The 26259-nt window shown below is 33.5% G+C and overlaps 1 protein-coding gene and 1 pseudogene across 3 annotated transcripts; both read right to left on the bottom strand.

The window, feature by feature from the left end:
- LOC104767002 (tetracycline resistance protein, class A-like) lies at window positions 32–25730 on the bottom strand. Of its 3 annotated transcripts, none has more exons than XM_019241408.1 (14): window positions 25477–25730; window positions 24780–24891; window positions 23125–23237; window positions 22909–23031; window positions 22535–22779; window positions 22348–22423; window positions 22166–22252; window positions 21988–22068; window positions 21842–21874; window positions 21664–21717; window positions 638–679; window positions 464–542; window positions 307–377; window positions 32–223 (listed from the first exon to the last, which is right to left on the bottom strand). In XM_019241408.1, the coding sequence occupies exons 1-14, from the start codon at window positions 25723–25725 to the stop codon at window positions 131–133; spliced, it is 1458 nt and encodes a 485-aa protein (XP_019096953.1). In that variant the 5' UTR covers window positions 25726–25730; the 3' UTR covers window positions 32–130. The 3 variants fall into 3 exon arrangements, with proteins under 3 accessions (XP_019096953.1, XP_010489311.1, XP_010489313.1); XM_010491009.2 differs by lacking the exons at window positions 21664–21717; window positions 21842–21874; window positions 21988–22068; ... (5 more) ...; window positions 24780–24891; window positions 25477–25730 and adding exons at window positions 953–1009; window positions 1093–1125; window positions 1241–1321; ... (5 more) ...; window positions 5700–5811; window positions 6228–6600; XM_010491011.2 differs by lacking the exons at window positions 32–223; window positions 307–377; window positions 464–542; window positions 638–679 and adding exons at window positions 20398–20775; window positions 20868–20938; window positions 21064–21142; window positions 21546–21587 and having other exon boundaries at window positions 25477–25729.
- On the bottom strand, window positions 11831–12266 carry LOC109130758 (annotated as a pseudogene).

Raw genomic sequence — 26259 nt, 5'->3', positions numbered from 1 at the left:
AGAAAAAGGTGGGGGGGGNGGGGGGGGGGGGGGTGAGAAAGGTGTCACACAAAGTTACCATATATATAAATTATCACATACTACAAAGCTATATACATTCTTCTCTAATATACTTGGTGAGTACTTGTAATCACACTTCGTCCCTTGAGGTCTTGTTACTTGCTTTGTTCAATGGTGGAGTAGGAACATCTTTAATAAATAGACTTTGAAAAAACCCAATCAACTGCGCATGCAAAGCATCTTGGTCCATCATAATATTTTAATCAAATAAAAAATATTGTAGATGGATGAGATAGCCACACGTACCGAGGACAAGGAGACGCAAAGAAGGCAGAATCCAGGGAAATAGAACGGTGCATTATCAGAAAGAAACAATGCTATATTCATGAAACCAAAAGTTTAAATGTGTCAAAAGACATGAATAGAATTTAGTAGTCTTTTGTGTTCTTACGGCCTTACAAACCTGTCAATGGACTCAATGCAAATGGTCCCACGACTGCGCCAAAGGATCTCACTCCAGATATGCATCCTTGCACCTTTCCCTACAGAAATTCAAACAATATTCTTGTGCTCTTTTGTTTTTGTTTGAAATACTGATACCACAGAAACCCAGTATTCAATCTTTACTAGCTCTTACCTGTTCACCAGTTCCGACCTGTCTTGAGGCAATACCACAAACCTGCATCCCAAAATGTTCAAACTTTAAATTTTATAGAATCCGAATTTAAAACCATTTTGACGATGAATGTATTGGTCCATGTTTATAGATAGGCCACTCTGATTGCCAATATAACTTAAGAATTCTGCCTAATTCTCTATGTGAGATATTATTCATTATATATTACTCTAGGTCTTATTTCATTTCCGATGCAAGATTACTCACAAATTTTGTTAAGTATCAGGCAAGATTTAGAGTATTATAAATGACTGATTAAAAATAAAAATGTCTCACCGACGGAATCACAAACAAGGCTCCAGGAAGTACAAAGATCGTGGTGAAATAAGGAACCTGCGAAATCGAAAAAAAAAAAAAAAAGCAAAATCAAATTGAGATGGAACTTTGAATCATATCCCTAGTTTTGATTGACTCACCCATGGTGCCCAAGAAATGCTGACAATGGCCATCTGCATCACAAACCCCCAATATGACCCATTTCAATACTTCTATGTGACAAGATCAATTAATTATTTAAGGTATCAATAGAAACGTAAGTAAGAACTAAGAAATAAATATGCTTACGTTCAAGAATTGCATAAAAAGCCCTGTTGATAAAAGCTTGCGTTCTCCAATGGCAGATGCAAATCTTGGTAGTACAAACAGCTGAGAAAACACTAATACATATCAAATTAACTTAGAAGTTATTACAATATATTTAATTATAGTTATAAATACTATGTTCTTTTTTTTTGAATAATAATTATATATACTATGTTCATGATATAATCAATCTTAATCTATTTACTTGAGTGAAAGATCCAACGATGTTAAGCAACAATACGAGTTCAGCAAACTGTTTCTTGTCAAATCCAAAACGTGCTTTCAAAAAGTACTGCATATATAGTTAAAAAAAAAAAAAATCATACATATTAGTTCATTAAAAAAAAAAACTAAATATGTAAAATAAGGAGTAAATATATAATATATATATATGAGATAAACCAAATAAGCAGACTCCAGTCCACTCTCTGAGAAACTGCTGAAGAATGTAATAACCAATGCTTGTACAAATATGGTGCTGCATGCATTAATAAAAACCATATCCAATCATTTACAATAATAATATACATGCATGAAGTACATAAATATGTATAAAATATACCTAGTCTTCATTAAGCTGATCATATCTTTCAATGAAGAATACTTCCTGTGAAAGACACGTGTTTTAATGGGTGTGTCGTTCAGAATCGGCTCTCCTAACATTCCGACATTGTTACTATCATGATCATCATCATGATATGCACCATCATGATGATCATCATTTTCATTATCGTTTAGCCTTTCCTTTAGGAAAAGTCTCATGTACACCAGACTAACGAGAAATGTTATAGCAGAAACCTTATTACTTCCAAAAAAAAGAAAACACGTTAGACTTTGGATCACATGAAAATTTAACTTTCTAATGAATTAATGTATAGTGATATAAACCAACAAAAAAATCAAAACAAAAAAAGTATAGTGATGATAAAAGTACCTGAAAATTCAAAGAGATGGGTAGAAAACGAGCAACTAGTTCTCCGAAAAGTCCTGCGATTGTTTGGATACCAGTTAAAATACCAAATGCTGATGTTCTTGCACTGCCTATACTGCCGTTAATATTTTCTGCCTGAACAAAAAAATTTCCTCAAAATGAATTTTATTTGAAGTAACCTGATAAAAAAATTAGATAACAGTATTTTATTATAAAACTACGATAATTTATTAAAATGTACCACATAAGCATAAGCGAGGACGGCGACGGTGCCTTGGCATACCATAGAGGTTAGAATCTTGCTTATATAATACACATAGAAGAAATTTGTATCCCTTCTGTACCCTAAAATTACTGCCAAAATCAAATAATAAAATTATTTTCTTTTGATAATATGAGACATTATTATTCTATAAAGTAAGAATCAAACAATGGAATAGTTAATTTTTTTTTTGTCAACTATTTGGAATAGTTAATTTCTTTTTGGTTAATATTTGGCATAGTTAATTTATTTGGCAAGATAATTATAATTCTCTTATCTTTAATTTATGGCTCAGCTGCGAAAGATTGCAGGCAAGATAATACTACAAGTTTTTTGTATACATGACAGAGGAAGATACAAGGTAAAATACAATTTTAAAATTGTTTGGTGTTATGTAGGCAGATAATAAGTTTTAGAAAAAATAAATGTACTTACTAAATCGCATCACTTGTTGCCCTTTATTTATTTTCAATTTTTTAATTTTAAAGTTTAATTGATAATTATGCGACCATTGGAACAAAAAGCATGTCCAGGAATTCAGCTTATGTGACTTGTGAGTGTGTAAGACCATGACCATTGGTAGTTTTTCATATAATTTTTCGTAATTAAAATAAATAAAAAAAGAAAATAATAATATTATTTTATTGAAAAATGGGAGAATCGATATGACAAACCTTGAGAAATCAATGATATCCTCTCGTATGGTGACACAAGTCATTATCTTAATTTCTATATTTTATTCTAATAAACTAAATCTGCAAAATTTAAAAGCTTAAATTAATAGTTTATTTTTTTGTTATTTTTTAGTTTTATATTTTTTATAAATCATAAAATAAAATTAGTTTTCTAACAAGTTCCATTATGCATAATTTTATATTATATATTTATATTGTTTAAAATTAATATAAGTTGATACAATAAAAATATTTGTATGATTAAATAAATTATGAGAGTTGAAAAAAAAGTAGTATTGTGAAACTTTTACTAACTATATTAGTATTTATAATTTGATTATTGGTAATATGATAAATAGTATAAAATATAATTAATTAATAAAATTAAATATATTTAATAAATAATTTAATATATTTAAAAATTATTAATAATTTTTTATAATTATGATAAAATGAAAAATAAGTTAACAAAATAAATATTAAAAAAATTATATAAAAATATTAAGTTATAATAAAATATTATTTTGATGAGAAACTCAAGTTTCTCACCAATGCACACACAATATTTATAAAGAGTTCTCAAAATTTTATGCATTAAAAAAATCAATATTTTATAATGAAAAGCTCAATTGATCTCTCACCAATGCATATGCTCTGAAGAATGAACGTACGAAAAAAATCCACGAAACTGTTTTCGTGTAAAATGATTAAGCCTTGTTTGTAACTGCGATTCAAAACCTTTTGGTAGTTAATTTATTTTCAGTTCTAAGACTGAAAAAAAAAAAATTTAGTTAATATCGATAGATCATAAAAGAGATATTTGCATCTATACCTATTTTCTCCCACTTTAATGACAAATACACATACTTTGTGCTACTCCTATATTTTTCCCCTTCAAAATTACATATTACTCTCTTACCAAACCAAACACATCTCAGCTTTCTCTCTCTCTTTTGTTATATTTTGTTTTCCTCTACTTTATTTTTTTTGTTGTAACACTTTAATTAGTTATTATCAAAAAATTAGATGTTCATTTTTATACAATATATTATAATTATATTTTATATATATTTTAAAATGTATATTGCTATATTTTTTTGAATTAGTATATTATACACTATCCATTTTTAGTGGAACATTTGTTACACTAAATTATGTTTAATGCAACTGGTCATCTACTTATTAGTGAACAAATGTTCAACTTTTTAGTTGAATTGTCACATTTTTAGTTGAATTGTCATATTTTTAGTTGAATTTTTTTTCGATGAAATAAGTTTTGTCCACTACAAAATGTAGAAATATCTGAACAATACCACTTAATAAATTTTATTATTGTTTGCATCAAAACATTTTTTTTATGAACATCCTAACATATCAACCAAACTATGACCACATAGATATATATATGATCAATGTGTTGCATCTCCGAGTCCATAGCCCAATAATTTCCTTTTAACTTGAACACCTCGATCATATATATCCATGTGGTCATAAGTTGGTGGATATGTTTGTATGTTCATAAAAATATATATTAAAAAAATGTTTTAATGCAAATAATAGTAAAATTCATTGAGTGATATTGTTTAAGTATTTCTTGTCATTATTTCATCAAAAAAAGTTCAACTAAAAATATAACAGTTCAACTAAAAAATTAAACATTTGTTCACTAATAAGTAGATGACCAATTAAATTAAACACAACTTACTATAAATGGTCATCCACTTATTAGTGAACAAATGTTCAACTAAAAATGGATAGTGTATAATATACTAAATGAAAAAAATATAGCAATATACATCTTAGATGTAGAAAAATATAATCATAATAGATTGTATAAAAATGAACATATAATTTTTTGATAATAACTAGCTAAAGTGTTATAACAAAGAAAAAAACAAAAAGAGATATAGAAAACCAAAAAATAAAGTAGAGTAAAACAAAAAAAAAACCAAAAAAAAAAAACAAAAGATGAAAAGGACAAAAAGAATTGTGTTTATCACACAATCTTTCTCAGCTGTAACCCATAGGATTATAATTACTGAGCTTAAATCCAATGGTCAAGCAACAATATATTTTATCTCTACAGTTACACACTTATCACCTATGTCAGGAGCAAAACTGTCCGAAAATGAGTTTCTCCGTACAAAAAATATCAAAAAAGTATACCTTGCACTCAATGTAGGTCTACTTGCAAACATTTACACCAATAGTAGGTGTAAATGCAATTCTCTCTAGATAAAATTTCTGAGATCGATTTGTTTTTTGTGTGTGTTGCCATTTAAACTAGTTGTATTTGTGAGGTGAACATTAGTAGTGGTAGGGAAAACGACGATACATGGGCATGTACATGTATTGAAGTGGGGTAAAGCTTCTTTACGTCCACATAATATTGTCCATATAGTTAAAGAATATATAATACATTGACGTACACGTATCTTATTCTTTTGGTGTTGGTTTTAATGAGTTAATATATTTAGTGCGTTATTTTCTTTGCGTCAGTCAGTTAGTCACTCCGCACAAATGATATGTAACAAAAACAAAAAGAAAATAGAGACAAAAGAAAACAAAACGGATCAGGAGGAATAATGGAGAGACACATAGGAACTGTGAGGATTGTTTTAATCCCATATCTGTCTGATAGATTCCCAATTACCGGCATCATTATCATTGTTCCAATCCCTATTGTCTTCAGTTTAGAAAAAAAAATCATATTAATTACATACAATGATTCTTAATTTGAATAACATGGTGTTACTTTTTGTATAAACAACTTAGTTAAAGATAGAAGAATCGTTATTACCACAAAAATCATTATATTTACTCTTTTTCAAAATGTTAATTATGATATGTGAAAACATGGAAGAATGCTGAGTAAAAGTCAATTTAGAAAAAAAAAACTACTTTATTACAAGTAACTAAGATTTAGTTTGAAATATGAAAGAGAATATACTCTTTAAAAATATTTAGGATGAAAAAACACTCAAAGCCGATGCATCTGAATTATATTATACGTTCTCAATTTCAATTTAACAATCGAGAAAATGAAGATCAAAGGAGAGAGACTAATGGAAGTATAAATGTGTATGATGTAAAGCTTGGTACCACTTGTTGGAAACCAGTGAGGTAAACGGCCAGAGAACATGAGTCGCCTGGACCGGAGCACACGGCAGCGACGGCAACGTCGGTAACCACAGGTATTGCCATGAACTCGGCGAAGCCAGAAAGGAAGACCGTCATCAATATGTGCCTCAGCCCTCCAATTTCATTCTCCATCACCTAATACCTTATGTTTGCCGACTTCTCGAGTGAGAGAGAGAGAACAAAAAAACACAACAACACAAAGTGTTTAGAATTTTGTTTGGATTTTGATTTTCTACCACACTAAAGAAAAAAAGAAAAATGCTTATCACACATAATTACTAGTCACTGTCACTTATATATTGAAATTTGTCCGCGTTACAATTTTTTTTTGTAAAACTACAAAACCTTCGAAAGGTTTGTCCACTACGAAACCATCTATGATTAAATTCGTATCGTCGCAATCTGACAACGCGGTAATATGTGATTCTCAACACAAAAGCTGTCTATAGATTTGTCAACTTATTTTCTTATAGAATTAAATGGAACATATAAAGTAGTATCTAATTCGATTGCTGCATATTATCTACAAAAAATTAAAGCAAATGTGAAAAAGGGTTCTGCATATCCGAAATCAAAAATCACCCTAAATGAAAGCCAATGACCAAGTCTGATCTAGTCCAAGTGGTTCGAGTCTAACGCTTAGATATAACATAAAACTTGGGACCAGTGTTCGGATCTTTCTTGGTACCTTCCTCTTTCTCTCTAGCCAGCTGGTCCATGGGAAAGCTTGCTCTTGCTGTCCTTGTTGCTAGAAAGAAAAAATGAAAGCCAATTATTTAGAGACACCACCTTATTTTATTTTATTTTTTTCCTTTTCAGTTGTACAAATTAAAGTCCATCTTAACATGCTTTTGCCTTTTGATGTAGTATCTTTTTTTTCAATTACTTTATCAAACCACAAGCTTGCAATGAAATAACACACTAAGAATACACAAATAAGCTTAATCTAAACTTAAAGAGGAGATTGATTTTTAGTAACAAACTTACCTAATCATGAAACTTAAATCAAAACAAAAGAAAAACAAACTCAAAGCAAAGAAACACAAACTTTAATGGTTTAAATTCAATACTAACAAGCAAACCTTGAGAAAAGTTATGGACTTGAGAGATAGCTAATCAATCATCGATGTTCAAGCAAACAATCAATAACAATCATTAGGCTTAGAACACTTAAGTAAATTAATTCATTTCCATGATAAAGTCTCTATTCAAACCAAGTAATAATCAACAATTTTCAAAGGCTATCATTAGATGAGCATGCATTATAATCAAGTCTAATTACCACTAAACACCCTAATCATCAATTTCCATTGGTTAGGAATGTAAAGCTCTTGAAAAGTTTGGTTCAGGAATTTCATCAAAGACCTTCTGGACATGGAAATCCTAATATCTAGATTCAACCTTGATCATGGCTATCTAGCATTATAATCACTGAACAAGAAAGGAATCATGCAAATAAAGCCTTAAACATCAAAGATCAATCATCTATCTCCCTAATCTACCAAGCCCAAAGCTCTAAGAGATCTACTCACTCATGGTTATGATCACACAAAGGTAGAGGTTTGATCTTTGTGAAATCATAGTTAGAGACTGTAGATTAGAGAAAATAAAAAGAAATCACTATTCAGAACTTCAAAATAAACAAAGGATCCAACAAACTTAAGAACCCTAAAAATTGCATAAACAAAGATAAGATCTCTAGAATAGGTTTAATGTACTTATAGAGAGAGTTAAAAAGGAACCGGTCGGATCCGGTCAAGAAACATGGATCTTGGAGGAAAGCATCTCACATCAGGATAACAACGTCAATGCAAATGCATGATATATTTACGGATATATTGGTGTCTTTAGGACAATCCACATCAAGTTAGCAACGTCGATGCAAATGCCCGATGTATTTGCAGATAAATTGGTGTCTTCAGGAAAATCCACATCGGGGAGCCAACGTCGATGCAAATGGTCGATGTGTCTTCTCTTCCTTCTCTTTTTACTCCTTCACCATTTTTCTTGATTATTTTGTGACTCCAAAGCTTGATTCACCTTCTTCATCCTCTTTTTGCTCCAAAGCTCTCTAAATCCTTCACTTTCTTGCACATCTCCATTCCAGTGCCTGAGAACAACAACTTGATGCAAAATGCAACCTAAACAACCTAAATGTCAATGAATATGCATAAAACAGGAGAAAACCAGGCTCTAAAAACACACAAAAGTACATGATATCACCATTTCTTGGCACTTCAAAGAATAAAGTACTATCTTGATATCAGTCACATGTTAGGTACACTTATTTTTTTATGGGAAAAAGCCGAAAATCACCACATCTATTTTATATTTGGAAGTTTAATACCTAGTCTTTTTTGGTTGGAACTTTAATACATGTTTAATCTTTGTTGTCATAAAAAAGCTTTGTTTATTTTTTGTTGGTTTATTAGCACCTCGCAGTTAACAACCATTAATCGCTCTAACATAATCTCTAATGTGGGTTAAAATTTAACCCCACGTGGTTAATTAAACCAAACGAAAGACACTATTGTCCTTCACTCTTAGTTTTCCAAATCGATTTTGAAAGGGGAGAAGAACCCTAAATCACATTTCCCCCAAATCAATTTGGGAAAGAAAAACCCTAAATCTCATTTCTCTCAAATCAAACCCTAAGTCGATTATTCTTCTTCTTCTCTTCATCTTCCTCACTATTGTTTTCCAAATCGATTTGGGAAAGAAGAACCCTAAATCCCATTTCGCCCAAGTTGAACCCTAAGTCGATTTTTCTTCTTCTTCTCTTCATCTTCTTCACTATATATATTTGAAATCTAACGAGTTGATGGTTCTAGGCGTTTGATTACTTGTGGATTGGTGGTTTTGTAGCTAGATTGTAACCGGAGAGATGAGGTATGTTCTCGTAGATTTAATTTTAGGGTTCGCGAGTTTTTCTAGGTTGGACTTATGTCAATATCGAACATGTTTTAGAATAGTCTTATGGCTAATCTCTTTAATATGTCATTGTGCAGTGGTTTCTAGGAATTGAAACTCAATATCCATTTCAGAGGAGAAGTCATGTTGAAGGATGGATTGTTCGCCTACATTGGAGGAATCAAGCGAAAGATATGTTGATTGTTCTTAATCTGATGACATGGTCAATCTTCGAGGAGTTATACGCAGAGAATGGAGTATCGGATGAAATGGAACAAGTATGGAACAAGCTTCCACAAAAAAACATAGCTTCAACTAGAGTTATTGAAGAAGACAAATATTGTGGGATCAGACAGTTGTGTAGTGAAGCTATGATTGGTGGGGAAGTCGATATATACATCCAGCAAGCTAAGTCTGAATCTGCACCATGCCCTCTGTCTAAATATATTGAGCAGTGTGACGTTGAGGATGCGGAGGAATCTGATGAAGATATTGAAAGGGATACAACTGTCGAGGCTGTAGAAGAAAAGAGAGTAGAAAATCAAGGAGAGGATCCGATAGAGGAAGTTGTTCCTGCTGATCCTCTTTTCGTGCTTTTTATGAGGATATTAATAGAGAATCTGAAGGTGAGGGTCAAAATACTAACCAAACGGGTGAAGAAGCTACACGCCAAGCTGAACGTGAAGCTATAGAGAACATTTTCCATGAAGCTGAAGAGGATGAAGAATTTGAGAGGCAATGCATGGATTCTGAGCGTCCTGATTCTGCAAAGGATACATACGAAGAATGGGATACCTTTGGACGCTTTGAAAGAGAAATATCGAGAGCTAACTACTCCAAGGACAAACCACCTTACTTGTGGATAATAAAAACATTTCATAATGGTGACAATTTCAGGGATTAGCTATTAAGATATGTCTTGAAGATGAACTATGATGTGAAGTTGTGTAAGTTGGGTACTACACAACTGGCGGATATATGCAGTCATGAGAACTGTCGTTAGAAGATACATTGTTCTGTGGAGAAGCAGATACACAAATGGGTAGTCAAAACATATTTTGACACTCATAATCATGTTGTTAGTGGGAAAGCTAAGATGTTGAAGCAGGGTATGATTGAAATATTATTCAGAGATGAAGCAAAAAGAAGGCCGTCTTTGAGATAGACAGACATTAAGGATGACATTATGATGAGGTACACGATTTCTGTGTCTTAGTTGATATGTCAAAAAGCAAGAAGAATTGCATTTAATCTGGTGATAGAAACACAAAGACAACAATTTGCAAATTTATGGGATTATGAGGGTGAGCTGCAAAGGTCTAATGCGGAGACCCACACTGAGATTGTTACCATTTCTAAAGCTAATGGTAAGCAAAAATTTGATAAGTTCTACATCTGTTTTGAGAAGTTAAGGAGAACATGGAGGAATTGTTCTCGACCTATTATTGGATTGGATGGGGCTTTTTTGAAATGGGAATTGAAGGGTGAGATTCTGGCAGCTGTTGGCAGGGTGAGATTTCTCCGTGGCAAAATACGTACAAAGACAACATAGATCCTGTAATGGAGAAAGGTTATGGAGGAGAACATGTAAAGGGCTAATTGAATATCCCTGATAAGAGGAAGAAACGAGGGCGTCCAAAGAAGTTTAATAGGATAAAGGAGCCAGGTGAATCATCGACTAATCTAACAAAGCTTACTCGTGAAGGTAAATCTATGACTTGTAGCAATTGTAATCAAATGGGTCACAATAAGGGCACATGCAAAAATCAAGCTGCACAGTTAGCTCCTCCACGCAAGAGAGGGAGACCAAGGAAAAGTTTGGTAAGTAATCTAGCCTTGTGTTTTTAATATGATTTGAAAAACTAAGGTTATAACATCAGAGTTGTTATAGGTAAATGATGATCCATGGAGCATCCACAATGCACCAAAGAGGTGGAAGAGAGCTCAAAGCCAATCAACACCACATGTTTCTCAAATCCAATCAACACCATATGTTCCTCAAAGCCAATCAACACAACAACCACAAGTTCCACAACATTCAAGTGCTCCAGCTAACACAAGTGGTCCACGTAACACAACGTAACTGCAAAAGGACGTGCTCGTGAACGTCCTCCTGACCGTAAAAATGGAACAAGCAAGAGTTGTGGCAAGGGACGTGGTGAAGGGTCCGATGAACCTCCTAAACCGCCTATGTCTCCTTGGAATGATAAGGTGTTTGATGTTTGGCAACCTAAGAAGAAGTAGAAGAAGATTTGTATGTCTTTTGTTTGCTATATGGAACAAGCAAGAGTTGTGGCAAGGGACATGGTAAAAGGTCCGATGAACCTCCTAAACCGCCTATGTCTCCTTGGAATGATAAGGTGTTTGATGTTTGGCAACCTAAGAAGAAGTAGAAGAAGATTTGTATGTCTTTTGTTTGCTATCTAGGATCAATGTAGGATGTTGATTTGTTTTGGCCCCTTTGTTATGGTCGGATCCTTTTTTGCTTTTGGGGATGTTGGATCTTTATGTCTACATGACTCTTTCGGATAAATGAGATTAGGATAATTTGATTTCAAACATACAGTTGCCACTTACAACATAGAAGTTCATTTCACAACACAACACAATTAAAAACAAAATCTAAACAACAATGAAACCACCCCAAATATAACTTACTTCTTTCCCATTACAAGGATCATAACAATGACAACAATGTAACCTTCCCAAGACAGTAAGATAAATTGGCTAAGCATTTTTTCCTTCTCATTAGCTGTCATCACTTCATTTTCAAGCTTCTCCTTCTCTTCCTCGTGTTTGTTCACTAAATCATGGGAGGTAGTGTTGGAACCACTCACATTCATTGCCTTAAGAAATTATTTAAGTACCTTAACTTCATCTCTAGCCTCCAGTAAACTCACCTTCTGCCAACCGTATGGCTTGTCTTCATCTGCCCACCTAAAAAAAACCATGAACAACATACTTAAAGAATCTTCTACCCGGATTCTCATTTGTCCATGATTTTGCATGCGTCGTAGCTCTACCACATTTGTAAAGAGGACCCGAAATCCGATTTGAATTTGCGTTAGACCATGAACTTTGGCTCATCATTCTCACGATTAACCCAGGAAGAGAAGAGGAAGAACAAAACGAGTTAGGGTTCTCGATTTAGGGGTTCTGCAACTTGGGGAAAACTAAAAGTGAAGGGCAACAATGTCTTTCGTTTGGTTTAATTAACCATGTGGGGTTAAATATTAACCCGAGTTAGTGATTTCGTCAGAACCATTAACGACTGTTAACTGCAATGTGCTAATCAACTAACACAAAAATAAACGAAGCTTTTTATGAAAACAAATATTAAACCAGATAATAAAGTTCCAACAAAAAATATTAGGTATTAAACTTCCAAATAAAAAATAGATGGGATATTTTTTGGATTTTTCCCATTTTTTTATTATAACATAACATACCAACCCATCAGCCAAATCTCTGTATTTGTAGGAAGCCAGACTTGATTTCTAGTGTAATGGGTAGAATTATCATTTTCCTATAAACTATGGTCATTTCCATTAGATACACTATTTTTGTAAAAATAATAAAATCATTTAACCAAAAAAAAAAGAAAATAGCAATATCAATTAGAATTTCTAACATTCCAGTTAAGAGACTTCTTAAGATACCGAGTTTGTATTTTTGAACTTTATGATCAGTTGGAGTTTGATCAACATCCGATTAAAATTATGCAGGTGATGTGATACTCAGATTTAGGACTGAGCCAAAAAACTGGATCTGAAAACTTAACCTGGAACTCTATTGGATCAAATGTAATTGTATCTGTGAGTATTGATGTAGTATGATTCTCTAATCAATTAATATCAATCCACAAATTTGCAAAGATTCACACACAAAGAATACACAATAAAGCTTAATCTAATCTTAAACAAAAATTTGATTTATGTAACAAACTTAACTAAGCAAGACAAACAAATTGTAAAAGCTCAACAAATAAACCAAGTAAGAAATACAAAATCAAGTCAATAATAACTAAAGGAGAATCTCAGTGTTAAGGTAATTGATTAGGAGTGAGATAAAAGATGGATTATGGAGTATCAAACAACTTTAACTAAGCAAGATCCTTAGGCCATAGAACACTAAGCAAGACTAACACATTTCCATGACATTAATCAATCCCTTTACTAATCAATCAATTATCAACTTCTTCCAAAGGCAATTAAATGATCAATAAGCATTACAATCAAGTCTATCTAGCCACTAATTACCCTATTCAATAATTTCCAAAGGTAAGGAATGTAAAGCACTTAAAATTTTTGCTTCAAGAAATTCATCAAACACCTTCTGGGCATGAAATTCCTAAAGTCTAGAATCAACATGATCAAGGCTGATCTAGCTTTATTAGCAACCAATAAGCAAGGATCTAAAGCAATATAACCATAAAATCCATAACCCAACTCCTAAATCATCCTAATCTACCAAAACCCAAAGACTCTATAAGACTACTCAATCATAGTTATGATTACACAAAGGTAGAGGTTTTGTAGTGACCCGCATTAAAGGATACGAACCCGAATAAAAATTTCGCTGAAAAGACCGGAAAGAACTTGGAAAGAAGGAGAAGGAAAGATAATGGAGAACGACCAGGAAAATTTCGGAGGAAAATCTCTAAGACGTGAAACGGCCAATGGTAAACGATCGGAGGAGTACTATCAGACCAGCGAAGAGAATGATCGATGGTCTAAGGGGAATCATAGACGGGAAGTCTTAAAAATCACTAAAAGGAGGAACAACCGAGGTAGAAGCAAGAAAAGACGAAGAACGAACGACCGCATACCAGCTGACCAGCCAGCGTACCAAGGGACCGACATGAGGGATCCATGGTACGTATCATGTACGTCTTGTCATAAGGGAGAAGTAAAGAAGGAAACTAGTCTGATAAGGGAACTAGTTGTACGAGAGCAATGGACCGAGGGACCATCAAAGGGAACTCGCGGTACTAGAGCCATGTACCAGGGGATCGTCGTAAGTACTCTACGGTGCAAGAGGGACGTACCAGGAACCGAGCCAAGTACATCACACAGGCAGGAGTTGGGAAATAAATCACGCGTTGCTTTTTTCTTAAATCTGATTAGCCAGAATAAATTTATAAGAGAGGAAATGCCAAAGGTATTGGGCGCGAGCGTGGATTACACTCGCGAGAGTGGGAAACACGCGCGCGTGATTAGCTTCCCAACCAACACGTGTTGCTGCATGCGCCACTCTAAATGCCAAATGTTGGAGAATGCCACCACGTGTCCCTCACCCCAAGAGAAGCCATTCGCCTATAAATACACCTTTGGGGGCTTCATTTGCGACCTAACACCAAATAAATCACTCCCAAATTCTCTCAAATTTTTGAGTGATCTTTGAGAGGAAACCAAGAGATTTTCCGATCAAGAGGAGGAAGAAGAGAAGTGTTCTCCGGAGTTGGCTAAGAGGAAAGCGAAGTGCTTTCAGATCCGCGGTGTGGTGAAGCCAAAATAATCAAATCTCTGCTTAAATCACTGTGAGTTGCGGTTGTGTGTTTGGAAGATGCATGAGCTTGAAAGCTCTGAATGTGTGCTCTGAATTCGATTCGATGATGGTGAGAGAAAGTTTCACAGTCAGTGTCGGTTGGATATTTTTTTTTTTGAAGAGACGGATAACAAATCAATAAAGACGAGAGGCTATACAGGAGAAGAGTCAAAGATTTTATTTCTCCGTTGAAAGGTTTTTTTTTTTTGCTTTGTCACTTAGAGTTTTTTTTATGTAAGATCTGAAAATTTTCCCCAAATTTTAGCGGAATAAGGGATTTTGTTTTCCCACTTACTGAATTTTTGTCATAGCATTGTTTTAGTGCTATCATATAGAAATCAAAATAAAACATTCATCTTTTATAACATTTCAGTAAAATGAGCTATTTTTTACTGTTATCAATGTGGATTTTTCTTGTAGTGAAAACTATCTGGGGATAGCTTACAACCATGGTTCTTAACAGGAGACTTCAAAGACATCATAGATGCATCTGAAAAGCAAGGAATATAAGATCAACTCCAGTGGAAGTACTTATTGGGTTGCTTATATTTTTTTTTTTTTTTTTTTTTCAACCAAACATTAATCAAATTAAAAAATAACTCCAAGATTGGTTGCCCAAACCGGAGGAAAAGAGTTTACAAAGGAAATTTCAGAGGAAAGCAATCTTGAAGAACGGGCTAGACAATCTGCCCTTACATTGAGCTCTCTAGAGATCCTGATCAGGGAGAACGAGGAAAAGCATGGTCTGAGCACAAGAAACTCCTCTAACAGGTTCGAAAAAGATGGCCAATCGTCAGGCGTCTGCACCATCGCCACCAATTCTGCACAGTCTGTCTCAAAGCTTTGACATCCAACTCCAGCCGCCAAGAGTGACTCCATAGCCCAAATCAAGGCTTGTAGCTCTGCATGTAAGGATGTAGGACCGCATCTCTGACTCCGTGCTCCCAAAAGGAGAGTCGCATCATCATCACTACAACACCACCATCCTAGACCCTGCATAGCATCTGACCCTTTCCAAGAACCATCAATCTGACATCGAGGAAACGCTCCCCTATCCTCCACCAGAGGCGTAGTATGCAAATACCTATCCGAATAGGATTTTGCTTCTTCCCATAGTAATTTATCATTATTCGCCTGGTGTAGAATTTCCGTCGGCTCGGCCTGTAACCCCTGAAAAACTTTTTTATTCCTATCTTTCCATAATGTCCAAAGTATCCAAGGAAGACGATTAGCTACATCCGAATCCCCCGACTGAGAGGCTGCCCGCCAAAAAATAAAGTCTAAATTTGCATATATTTTTTGTGAGCCAAATTTTAATCACAAAGTTCAAAAGTTGGCCTACTAGAAAGAGAATCGCTTCTGAAATTGCTTGTCGTAGAAACGTTTTTCCTACTTTGTAGGCCGTAAACAATTTTTGTCGTAAAAACGTTTTTTCTACTGTTTGTAGGCCCTAAACAATTTTCATTAGTTCAGCTTTATTAAAAAATTAATATATATATATATATATATATATATATATATATATCTATTGTAGTCTTCCTCTAAAGTACTGGAAATATGTTTAGATCTATTATATGATTTAGTTGTAAAAAAATATATGTAGATAACTGAAAATTTACGAAAGAAATCAAGATTTAAAATTAAAATTCGTTCGAAGCCGAACAAATCACAAAGATCTTTGTGAAAACAAGATATTTATGAGGGAAGGTTTCTCTAGAGACAATTTATACACTATGTGATTTTGTTCTTTGTTATATATACACAAGATCGAACATTATCATGTAAATATTATAAGAACATTATTATAAAAGTATAACTTTTAGAACGTTGTTTTGTTACTACTGTAATCAGGGGCGGATCTACATGTATAATAGGTGGAGCACGTGCCCCATACACCTTAATAAAACTGTTTTAGTAATGAGCTAACAATGTTAGTTTCTTAGGCCATTTAGTTAGAGTGCCCCATACTACCCAAGTGGTAAAGGGTTCGAATCCATTAGGATGCTTTAAAAGCTTAATTTTTTATACTTTTTAATGCTTTTTCATTGCTAAAAAAAAACTTTTAGATAAATATATTTTTGTGCCCCATATTATTTTTCTCCCTGGATCTGCCACTAACTGTAATAGGTACTAGTAAATTTGTAAAAGCTTGTAAACTGATTCAAAGGTATTATACACACAACCAAAATTTCGTTTTATCTTGTGTGTTTTCATATCTGAAATAGTGACTTTTGTCGTATTTTTTGCACTTTCACCGCATTTGTGGCGACCAAGTCTATGTGAGAGAAGCAATTACAATAAAATAAAAGAAGCAATTACAATAACAAATATAAGGTATATGATATAGCATTTTCATCAAAATTACTGACTGTGAAGTGTTGTAGACAAGCTCACTACAAGAAATATCCACATTCATAGCACAAAAAATATCTTATTTTCTGTAACTGTTGATAAATTTTTATGTTAGTTACTATACAATAGCACTAAAATAATACTAAAATAGAAAATTACTCAAAGAAAAGCTAAAATCACATATTCTACCAAATATTAGAGAAAAAATAGATTTAAGCACCATGTTTCAGACCCAAAAATTTTAAAGTGCCAAAAACCTTATTTTCTGTACTACAAAACATAAAGGGGAATTGGCAAAACTAACTAAGAAAAAAACTAAATTTAAATTCCTAACTACTCTAACCATATAACTATGATATAGTTCATATAAACTACAATATATACAATTTTACCCTTCCACCACCCCTATCTACCCCTTTACCACCACCTCCAACCACCTCCGCCCACCACTGCCAGCCACTTCCGCCAGACACCATCGCCGGAAACCTCCGCCGGCCAAATCCACCAGGAAACTCTGCCGGAAATCTCCGTCGGAAACATCCGCCGGAAAATTCGCCGAAAGTCGCCGGAAACCTCCGGCCACCTCCGCTAACCACCACCGCTGATTATCTCCGGCCACCAGCTCTCCATTGCCACCAAAACACTAAAATAGTAATTATACACTACCCTCCTCCCATTCTCCTAATTCTTTTGAATATAGTGCTATACTCTTAATTTTGTTTGTATTTTTGGTTATCACACAAATTAACCTAAACATAAAACATAACTTTAAAAAAAAAGGCAAATTGCAGTGTATAACACAAAAAAAAATTATAATTCACCTACTAACTATACTAAGTATCAAAACTTTATATACGATATATTTTATATATTAATTACATAATTAACCTTTTACACCCTTTCCTACCACCATAACCACCTCCAGTCCACCACCACTTCCGACCATCGGCGACCACCTTCGACCACCTCTGACCACATTCCGGCGATCACCTCCGACCACATTCCGACAATCACATTCCGGTGATCACCTCCGGCCACCACTCCCACATTTCGATGACCATCTTCGCCGGACACTACTCCGGCCATCACTCCGGCGACCACCTCCGACCATCATCCGGCGATCACTTCCGCCGGCCACTATTCCGGCGACGACTCCGACAACCACCTTCGCTGGCCACAATTCCGGCCATCATCACCACCATCACCTGATGTGAGCCAAAATAGGGGTGAGTCGATAGCTGGTCTAAAGGACCTCTCTAACTAATACGGATAGGATGGAGATGAATGATGGATCGAAGTTCGTCACACAAAGTTGCAGAATGACTTTGTGATAAGAACACAAATCAATATCGTAGTGAATCACACACAAAGATAAAGATACAACTTTTTTTCTAAAGGAATCACACACAATAGAAAAGACAAGTAAAACAACAGCCTAAGCTTCAAAGTGAGAAAACTCTCTCTTTTATTTTTCCAAAAATATTCTATATTTACAATGAAGGGAAACATGAGCTTATATAGGCTCAATTTACAAATCAATAACATAAATACAAAATAAATCAAATTAATTACATAAATAAATCAAGAATAAATTTGAGAGATTTTATCAATCATCATTGATGAAGATTGGTTCTTTGTATCTAGACACTTTCTTGATGTAGCCATGAATTGATTGTCTTCTAGAAACTTCTTTATAATTTGATCTTGATTTTCCTTGAACCAATTCTTGATGAGTTGATATTTCTAGGATTGCATCACTCTCTCCTTCTTGAAAAGGTTTTGTCCTCAAAACTAAAACCAAAGTTTGCATTTTTTTTTTATATTGAAAAAGTAGAATGAAATTAAAACAAAGAAAAATTTTTGTTTTTTTTTTTCAAATAAAACTGAAATTCAGCAAATAAAAAGATTTTTTTTTGTACTATTTTTTAAACGATTTAAATAAAACAAAAATGATTTTTTTTCTTTTTTTTTTCAATTTAAACAGAAATGCAGCAAATCAAAATGAATTTTTTTTTGTATAATTTTTCTTAAACGAAGTAAATATATATTTTTTTTTCAAATAAAGCTAAAATGAAACAATAAGAGATATGAGCTTTTAGCTCTGATACCAAAATGATATGAGCTTTGGCTACAAAATGATCTTGAATCAAAACAAGAATGAGTTGTTAGTTGGTCTAAGGACCTCTCTAACTAACCCGAATAAGGTGGAGATGAATGGTGGATTGACAAGAACCACAATAGATGTGAAAGTCTATTGATACTTCTTAGAACACTCAAGAATTGGGACACACTCACGAAATAGAGAGCAAAGGTTTCTTTTTTGAAACACAAACAAGCAATTTTATTTGGTTACTTGGATGTAATATGGTAATCTCACAATATCATTTGGTTACTCACCTAATTTCACCCATTATATGGCTATATTCTTCATTGTATTTGCCATTTTGGCTAGTACGAAAATTCACCCTAAAAAAGATCTCCCAAACATATCCCTCGAGACCCTCATGGCCTCATCTCATCTCACAAACCTTGCTGTCTCGGATCTATTTTCCTCCACCGTCCCCACCGCTATGGCTGAAGTGTGGTCTATCTCCACCCCTTCTCTCCCTCTGTCTCTATCTCAGATCTATTCCCAGACCCTAAACCCATCTCACCCAAACCCAAACCTAATGTTACCTCCCGATACCCTAATTGGAGTAGAATCCTCTGATTGAACCCATCTCCCCACCCGCGAGCGTTCTAATGGTGACGAGAGAGCAAGATGATGGTCGGTCTTGTACTACTCAACAGATCTGTAAGTCGAATTTGCTTTTTAAATTTGTTGTTGTTCTTTACTTTTGTGATCCAGGTTTTGAATATGTTTCACTAGTAGTTATGGAGAGAATCAGGGTTCCTGGAGAACGCCGACACAGCCGAAGGCCAAGCTCAGAACATAGGCCTTAAAACTAAGGAAAAAGACGAGAAGGAACTCTTCATCCAAAAGAAGAACGGGAGCACGCAAGCCATTCCTCCTAAGGTTCAAAATGACCAACAACTAAACCACTCTAGAGGACTAGGAACAACCAACAATGAGAGATGAGAGCATTTTATTACCAACTTAATTCTGCGAATGGATAAAGATAACACCTAAAATTGCCTTAAGTTCAGACGTATCAAAGTTAAATTTTAATCTGGCTTAACTCTAGCTCCACCTCCTGTCCAACGGTAAATGACCCCTAGGTCATTATTTCTACGACCCTATCATCAAGATATGTTTTGGTGTATATGAATGAGAAATCCTGTAAAATATGTCCTCTATTTTCCTAGAAATTAGTAGCAAGCGTGATGAAATAGGTATGGAGCCTCAGTTTTGTTACTTCTAGCCGCATGCAAGTGGCAAACTAGTTCCATTTGCCCACATTTGCATTGACAAAAATGAGGCGCTCCAATTATCGACATCGATCAAACATTGTTTGTTTGACTCTAGTAAATTTTGAACCACCAGTTTAAGAAAACCAAGTGGTTTTTAACAATGTCTAGCTCCGAGTTCGTTACAAGTGAAATTTTGAAGTAAATTTGTTCAAGATTCAAGTTGCATTTTCATCTTGAGTTATCTCTTGTGAATATTTCCCTTTTAATTTGTTGCTACCTTGCTGATTGGTTTATTCACTAATGGAGAAGGAAGATCTTTTAACAGAAGACTCTGAAAGAATCCAATCATCTGTGAAAGTAAAGCAATGTTAATCATTATTACGAACAATCAACATATTGTAGTTGTTATAATTGTTATAGTCGTAGATGTAAAGAAAATACCAATGAGAAGGCGATACATAGAAGGCTGAATCCAGGGAAATAGAACGGTGCATTTTCGGAGAGAAACAATGCTACATCGAACCAAAATTAATTATCTGCTAAGCTATAGGTTTTTTTACAATCTCAATAATAATTAACATTATAAAGATAGTAATGAATGAAGTTCATAGTTCATTTTAATGGGTAATGCACCTACCTGTTAATGGACTAAATACACATGGAGCTAAAACTCCAGCCAGGGACTTTACCCCGGCTATGCATCCTTGGACCTTCCCCTGCATTGAGATGTCAGTCAAATACCAAAACAAAATCATCCCTCTTTAATTGAAAATTTGATCAGTACATACTAAAAAAAAAGAAAAAATGATGAATCTATAGTAATTAATCTTGTTTCTATTGAGTATGTTAATCGTTAAAAGAAAAAGGGTACATATATGAGATTTCTAACGTTCCTTCCAGTGATAATGGTTTGTTCTAACAGTTTATCTCGCCAATATCTCGTTTGGGATTTGATTGGCCACACTATAGTTCTCGGTCGGGTTAACCATAATAATTTGGGGTTGGATACTTGGATTCAGCATATGTTTGGAATTCAATACCATACATGGACTCATACTCTAAACCCCCATTTATTTTCTAACACTTCTTTTAAACAGTTTTACAGTTTTATAGTTTTACCTGTTCACCGGATCCAACTTGTCTTGAGGCAATACCATAAACCTATAACCAAATTCAAAATATGTTTAAGCAATAGTACGTAAAAAAGCTCCAAGACCATGACGCGATAAAGTCATACCGATGGCATCACGAACATGGCTCCGGGTACAAGCAGGGTCGTGGCATAAGGAATCTATATCGTTCGAAGAAAAAAGCAATCTTATTAAATTCGTAGTCGTTTACAGGTTTAACATATTTTAATTATAAGGGCTATATTTAATATAGATTTCTTTGTTATGAATTCTCAACGAACTCACCCATGCTGACCACGCAACACTGAGAATAGCTGCCTGAATGACAAGCACATAACCAAATTTCTTAGTATTCATATATCAAACGGACATCCATTGATGCCAGAGATTAGTTGGAGTGAAATGAATTAATTAATTTCTCAAATGTTTACGTTTAAAAAATCCATAAGAAGCCCCGTTGATAATACCCAACGTTCTCCAATGGCAGAAACCAATATCGGCAATATAAACAGCTAAGAAAATAAAGTTAGCAGCACTGCACATATCATTGAAAAAGATTTATTTAACTAATAATTATAAACGATAACTACATATATTTTATAAATATACCTGGGAGGTGGAGCCAATGATGTTATCCAGTAGAAAGAGCTCAGCAAAGTCATTTTTGTTGAACCCAAAACGAGCTTTCATAAAATACTGTTATTTAAAATCAGTCAATACATTTTTATGTTAATCAATAGCTTCTTTCAGAAACAAATATACGAATGTAAAACTGTGGAGATGAGAGAAACCATGAAAGCAGACTGCATTCCACTTTGTGATAAGGTAGCAAAGAATGTAACCACCAATGTTTGAACGAGTATGGGGCTGTTTTATAAAAACCCATATCAACCATTTACGGTTATATATAACTAGTTACATATATATACGCAGATTAAACTATGGATACTTTGTAAATTGAGTATATATGGAACATACCTTTTTTTTATAAAGCTGGCCATATCTTTCAAAGAAGAATACTTAACGTTGAATACATGTGTTTTACTTGGTGCGTCTTTTAGAATCGGCTCTGCTAACATCCTTAGATCACCATCATCATGAACTTTTTGTTGATTATTACTACCACCACCATCATCAGAATTCTCGTTATCTTCGTCGTGTAACCTCTCTTTGAGGAAAACTCTCATGTACACCAAACCAACGAATAATGATATAGCTGAAACCTAATCAATTATAAATATGTTTTGATCATCTTTTGAGGTTTTTTTATATGCACATCTTTGAGTTCGTCTCGCAATATCTTCTTTTTGTTTGTTGGTATGTATAATGATTCATGTATGATGATACGACACCTGAAAAGTCGAAGCTATAGGTAAAAAACGAGCTGAGAATGTTGCAAAAACCCCGGATATTGTTTTGACACCAGCAAAAACTCCAAACATTGATATTCTCCTTTTTCCATGAACATTTTTGGCCTGATAAATAAACAAATGACCTCGTAAAATGTTGTAAATTTATTATTATAAGACCAAAATATCATATAACTAGATCATGGTGAGAAAGAGTACCACATAGGCTTGAGCGAGACAGTCAACAGTGCCTCGGCAGACCATATCAAATAGAGTCTTGGTAATATAAAATGCGTAGAAAAAGTTTCTATCCCTTCTATACCCTAATATCGCTGCAAAAGGTTACTACGTACATTCAGTAGCTAATAATAGAGACAAATTGCCACTAGTTTTGTTTCGCTCATTATGTGCAGTAACTTTGAACGTCAATAATAACGATAAGAATCACTGAATCAGTATAATCAATAATAATAATAACTAAAAAGATCGTGGCTTAGTAGTAGACTGGTAGTATAATAATAGGATGGTGCTTTTGTGTTCCAGATTCAATCTTTTTAGGAATAAGATAGAAGTATCTAAATAATTTCGGATACTGATATTATAGATAAAAGATCCGGAATTTTCAAGATTAATTTAAGAAAAAGATAGACAAATAAAACGAGATATCCGTGGGAAGCGACTAATCATTTTCTACGTTGGCACTATTCTTTGTGGACTTTGTGAGATATCGCGATCAAATAAACAAATGAACAATTTTAGGCATCTTTTTCTATCATTGGTCTAAGACATAGACATGGGACATTCGAATTACTGACTGGATTAGGATTTTTCGGATTTGGATAATTTGTGTAAAATTTTTTTTATTCATTCGGATTCGAATAGGTTTTGGGTTTACTGTTTAGATCAGTTTCAAATCTATTTTGAGAAGAATTTTATTTTTGTTCAATTTTAATAAAACTTTCAAAAAATTGTATATTTTGAGCAGATATAAGTAAATATATAAATTTCTGATATTTTAGGTTATTTCAGTTTTTTTTCTGGTATTTGGTATTTTTGGGTACAAAATTAATTAAATATAAATAATGTTTTCTGATATATAATTTTATTTTGGGTTTTCCGGATATGTTCTTTGATTTTCGATTAGATTGGGGTTTATTAGTTTGGGTAATTTGGGTAGGTAAATTCTTTATCCGTTCGGGTTTTATAACTATTTGGTTCGGTTTTGGAACCTGATTATTCGGGTTTTGGGTTTTTTATCCCGAGGCCTTATAAGTGGTTTTACATGACTAGTTTTGGAAACTTTAGCTTTATAATATGAGTACATATATATATAGAACTTATGTTTGGCTTCACAAGAAATATTTTATTTTAGGTTTTTAATATCCAAGAAAAAAATAGAATATTACAACTTATAAAATTTACAATAAAATTGTCAAAGAAAATTAACCATGTGAATTTAGATTTGGGATCAAATTCAGTTTGGATATTTTCAAATTCAAATAAGTTGGGGGTGGGAATTTTTATTATCCGTTTGGATTTTATAATTATCGGTTTGAGTAGGTGTTCGGAACAGTTTTCAGAAATTAAAGAAACTAAAAGATTGTTCAATTTTAATAATTTTTGGTTAAATTTTGCAAAAAAAATGTATAATATTGATAAATATAACTAATGGTTTTGGTTATTTTGATATTTTAATTGTTTTTGGTATTTTTTTTGTCAGATAATTATTATTAAATATAACTATTATTTTTGGATATATAGTTCTATTTCGGATTTTTGGGTATATCATTTGGTTTTTGGTTCTATCGTATAGTTTGGACACAAATTTATAATCCGTTTTGATTTTGTGAGAAAGGAACAAAAAAGAGAGGAACCTGGAGGAAGAATAGAGAGGCACATGGGAAGAGTGAGCAATGCTTTGATTCCATATCTGTCGGATAGATTTCCGATCACTGGCATCATGACCATTGTCCCTATTCCTACAGTCTTTTTTGGTTGTTGTTACCATAATCATCGACAAGAAAAAAGAGTTTACATAACTAGTTTAACTAATTTAAGATACTCACAATTAAGAAGCAAAAACAACTTGAAAATATATTTGGGAAAAAAAGTTAAATAAGTTCACAAATAATTATTTTATTAGAAAATTCAGTGAGTTTATCAGTTTATATTAAAATGAGAAAAAACTACTTGAAATTCAATATATATGGACTACTACAAATTATGCAAATATTTATCATATTTCATCGCAAGAACATTTCTAAGCTTTTGTTTCATTTTTTGGGTACAATATATATCATGTCCCAAAAATAATCAAATGATGTCAACCTCAAATTAGTAATTACAACTAAATGTATTGTAGTAAAATCTCAAATTAACTCCAGTTTAATAATAGACAGCAAATGCGATAACATGTCCATTCCTGAATTTTGAAGGCTAAACTATAAATTTTGAAGACACAGAAAATTTCTGGAAGAATTTGTACTTACCAAAAGACTAAACAGTCATTAACCAAACCAAAAAGACCCCAATTGTTATATACTATAATACTATATAAGTAGAGTTTATTACCACTTGTTGTACTCCGGTGAGATAAACGGCGAGAGAACATGAATCGTTTATGCCGGAGCAAACGGCGGCGACAGTGACGTCAGTCATCACCGGCCTCACCAAGTAACCAGCGAATCCCGACAGGAACACCGTCATCAGCATGTGTCTAAGCTCTCCAAGTCTATATTCCGCCATCTCTCCGCCCCTTCCTCCTCTCTCTTCACCCAAGATCACCTTTAATTCTCTTGCAGCAATAATGCAATAATGCATATGTTATGTAAATATTAGTTTATATAATGCAATAATGCATATGTTATGTAAATTACTAAATATTAGATTATACACGCGACAAAATTCATATATAATATTAGTTTTTGTTAAATCATATAATTATACTACATAGTGGGATGCCTGTCTAGGCCCGTGGGCATTGTCTCTGCAAAATAAAACTTTAATAAATAAAATAGGGTAACTGATGCTTTTTATATTTTATCACTATTAGAGCATTTGCATCGGTAATATTCAGTTGAGTTCTCAGATTTTATTTATTAGTATTTTAATATAAACATATAATCTAATTAAATTTTATTTTATTTTTAAAAAATAAACCTATCAAATTATGATAAGTAGATATGAGAGGGTCTGAAAGGTTCTAAAAGAGTCATAGTCTGCTTTGATTGAGGGGTATGCGAAGACTATCATAGGGCGTTGCTTTAACCCTAGGGTGCAAGATATGAAGTCCCTTCTCCTTATGCTTCCCTGTATATGGCAGCTTGAAGGGAAGGTTGTGGGTGCGGACTTGGG

Source organism: Camelina sativa, chromosome 19 (genome assembly GCF_000633955.1).
Source record: "Camelina sativa cultivar DH55 chromosome 19, Cs, whole genome shotgun sequence".
In the NCBI taxonomy this organism is placed as follows: Eukaryota; Viridiplantae; Streptophyta; class Magnoliopsida; order Brassicales; family Brassicaceae; genus Camelina; species Camelina sativa.
This window is presented reverse-complemented; position numbering and strand designations above follow the sequence as displayed.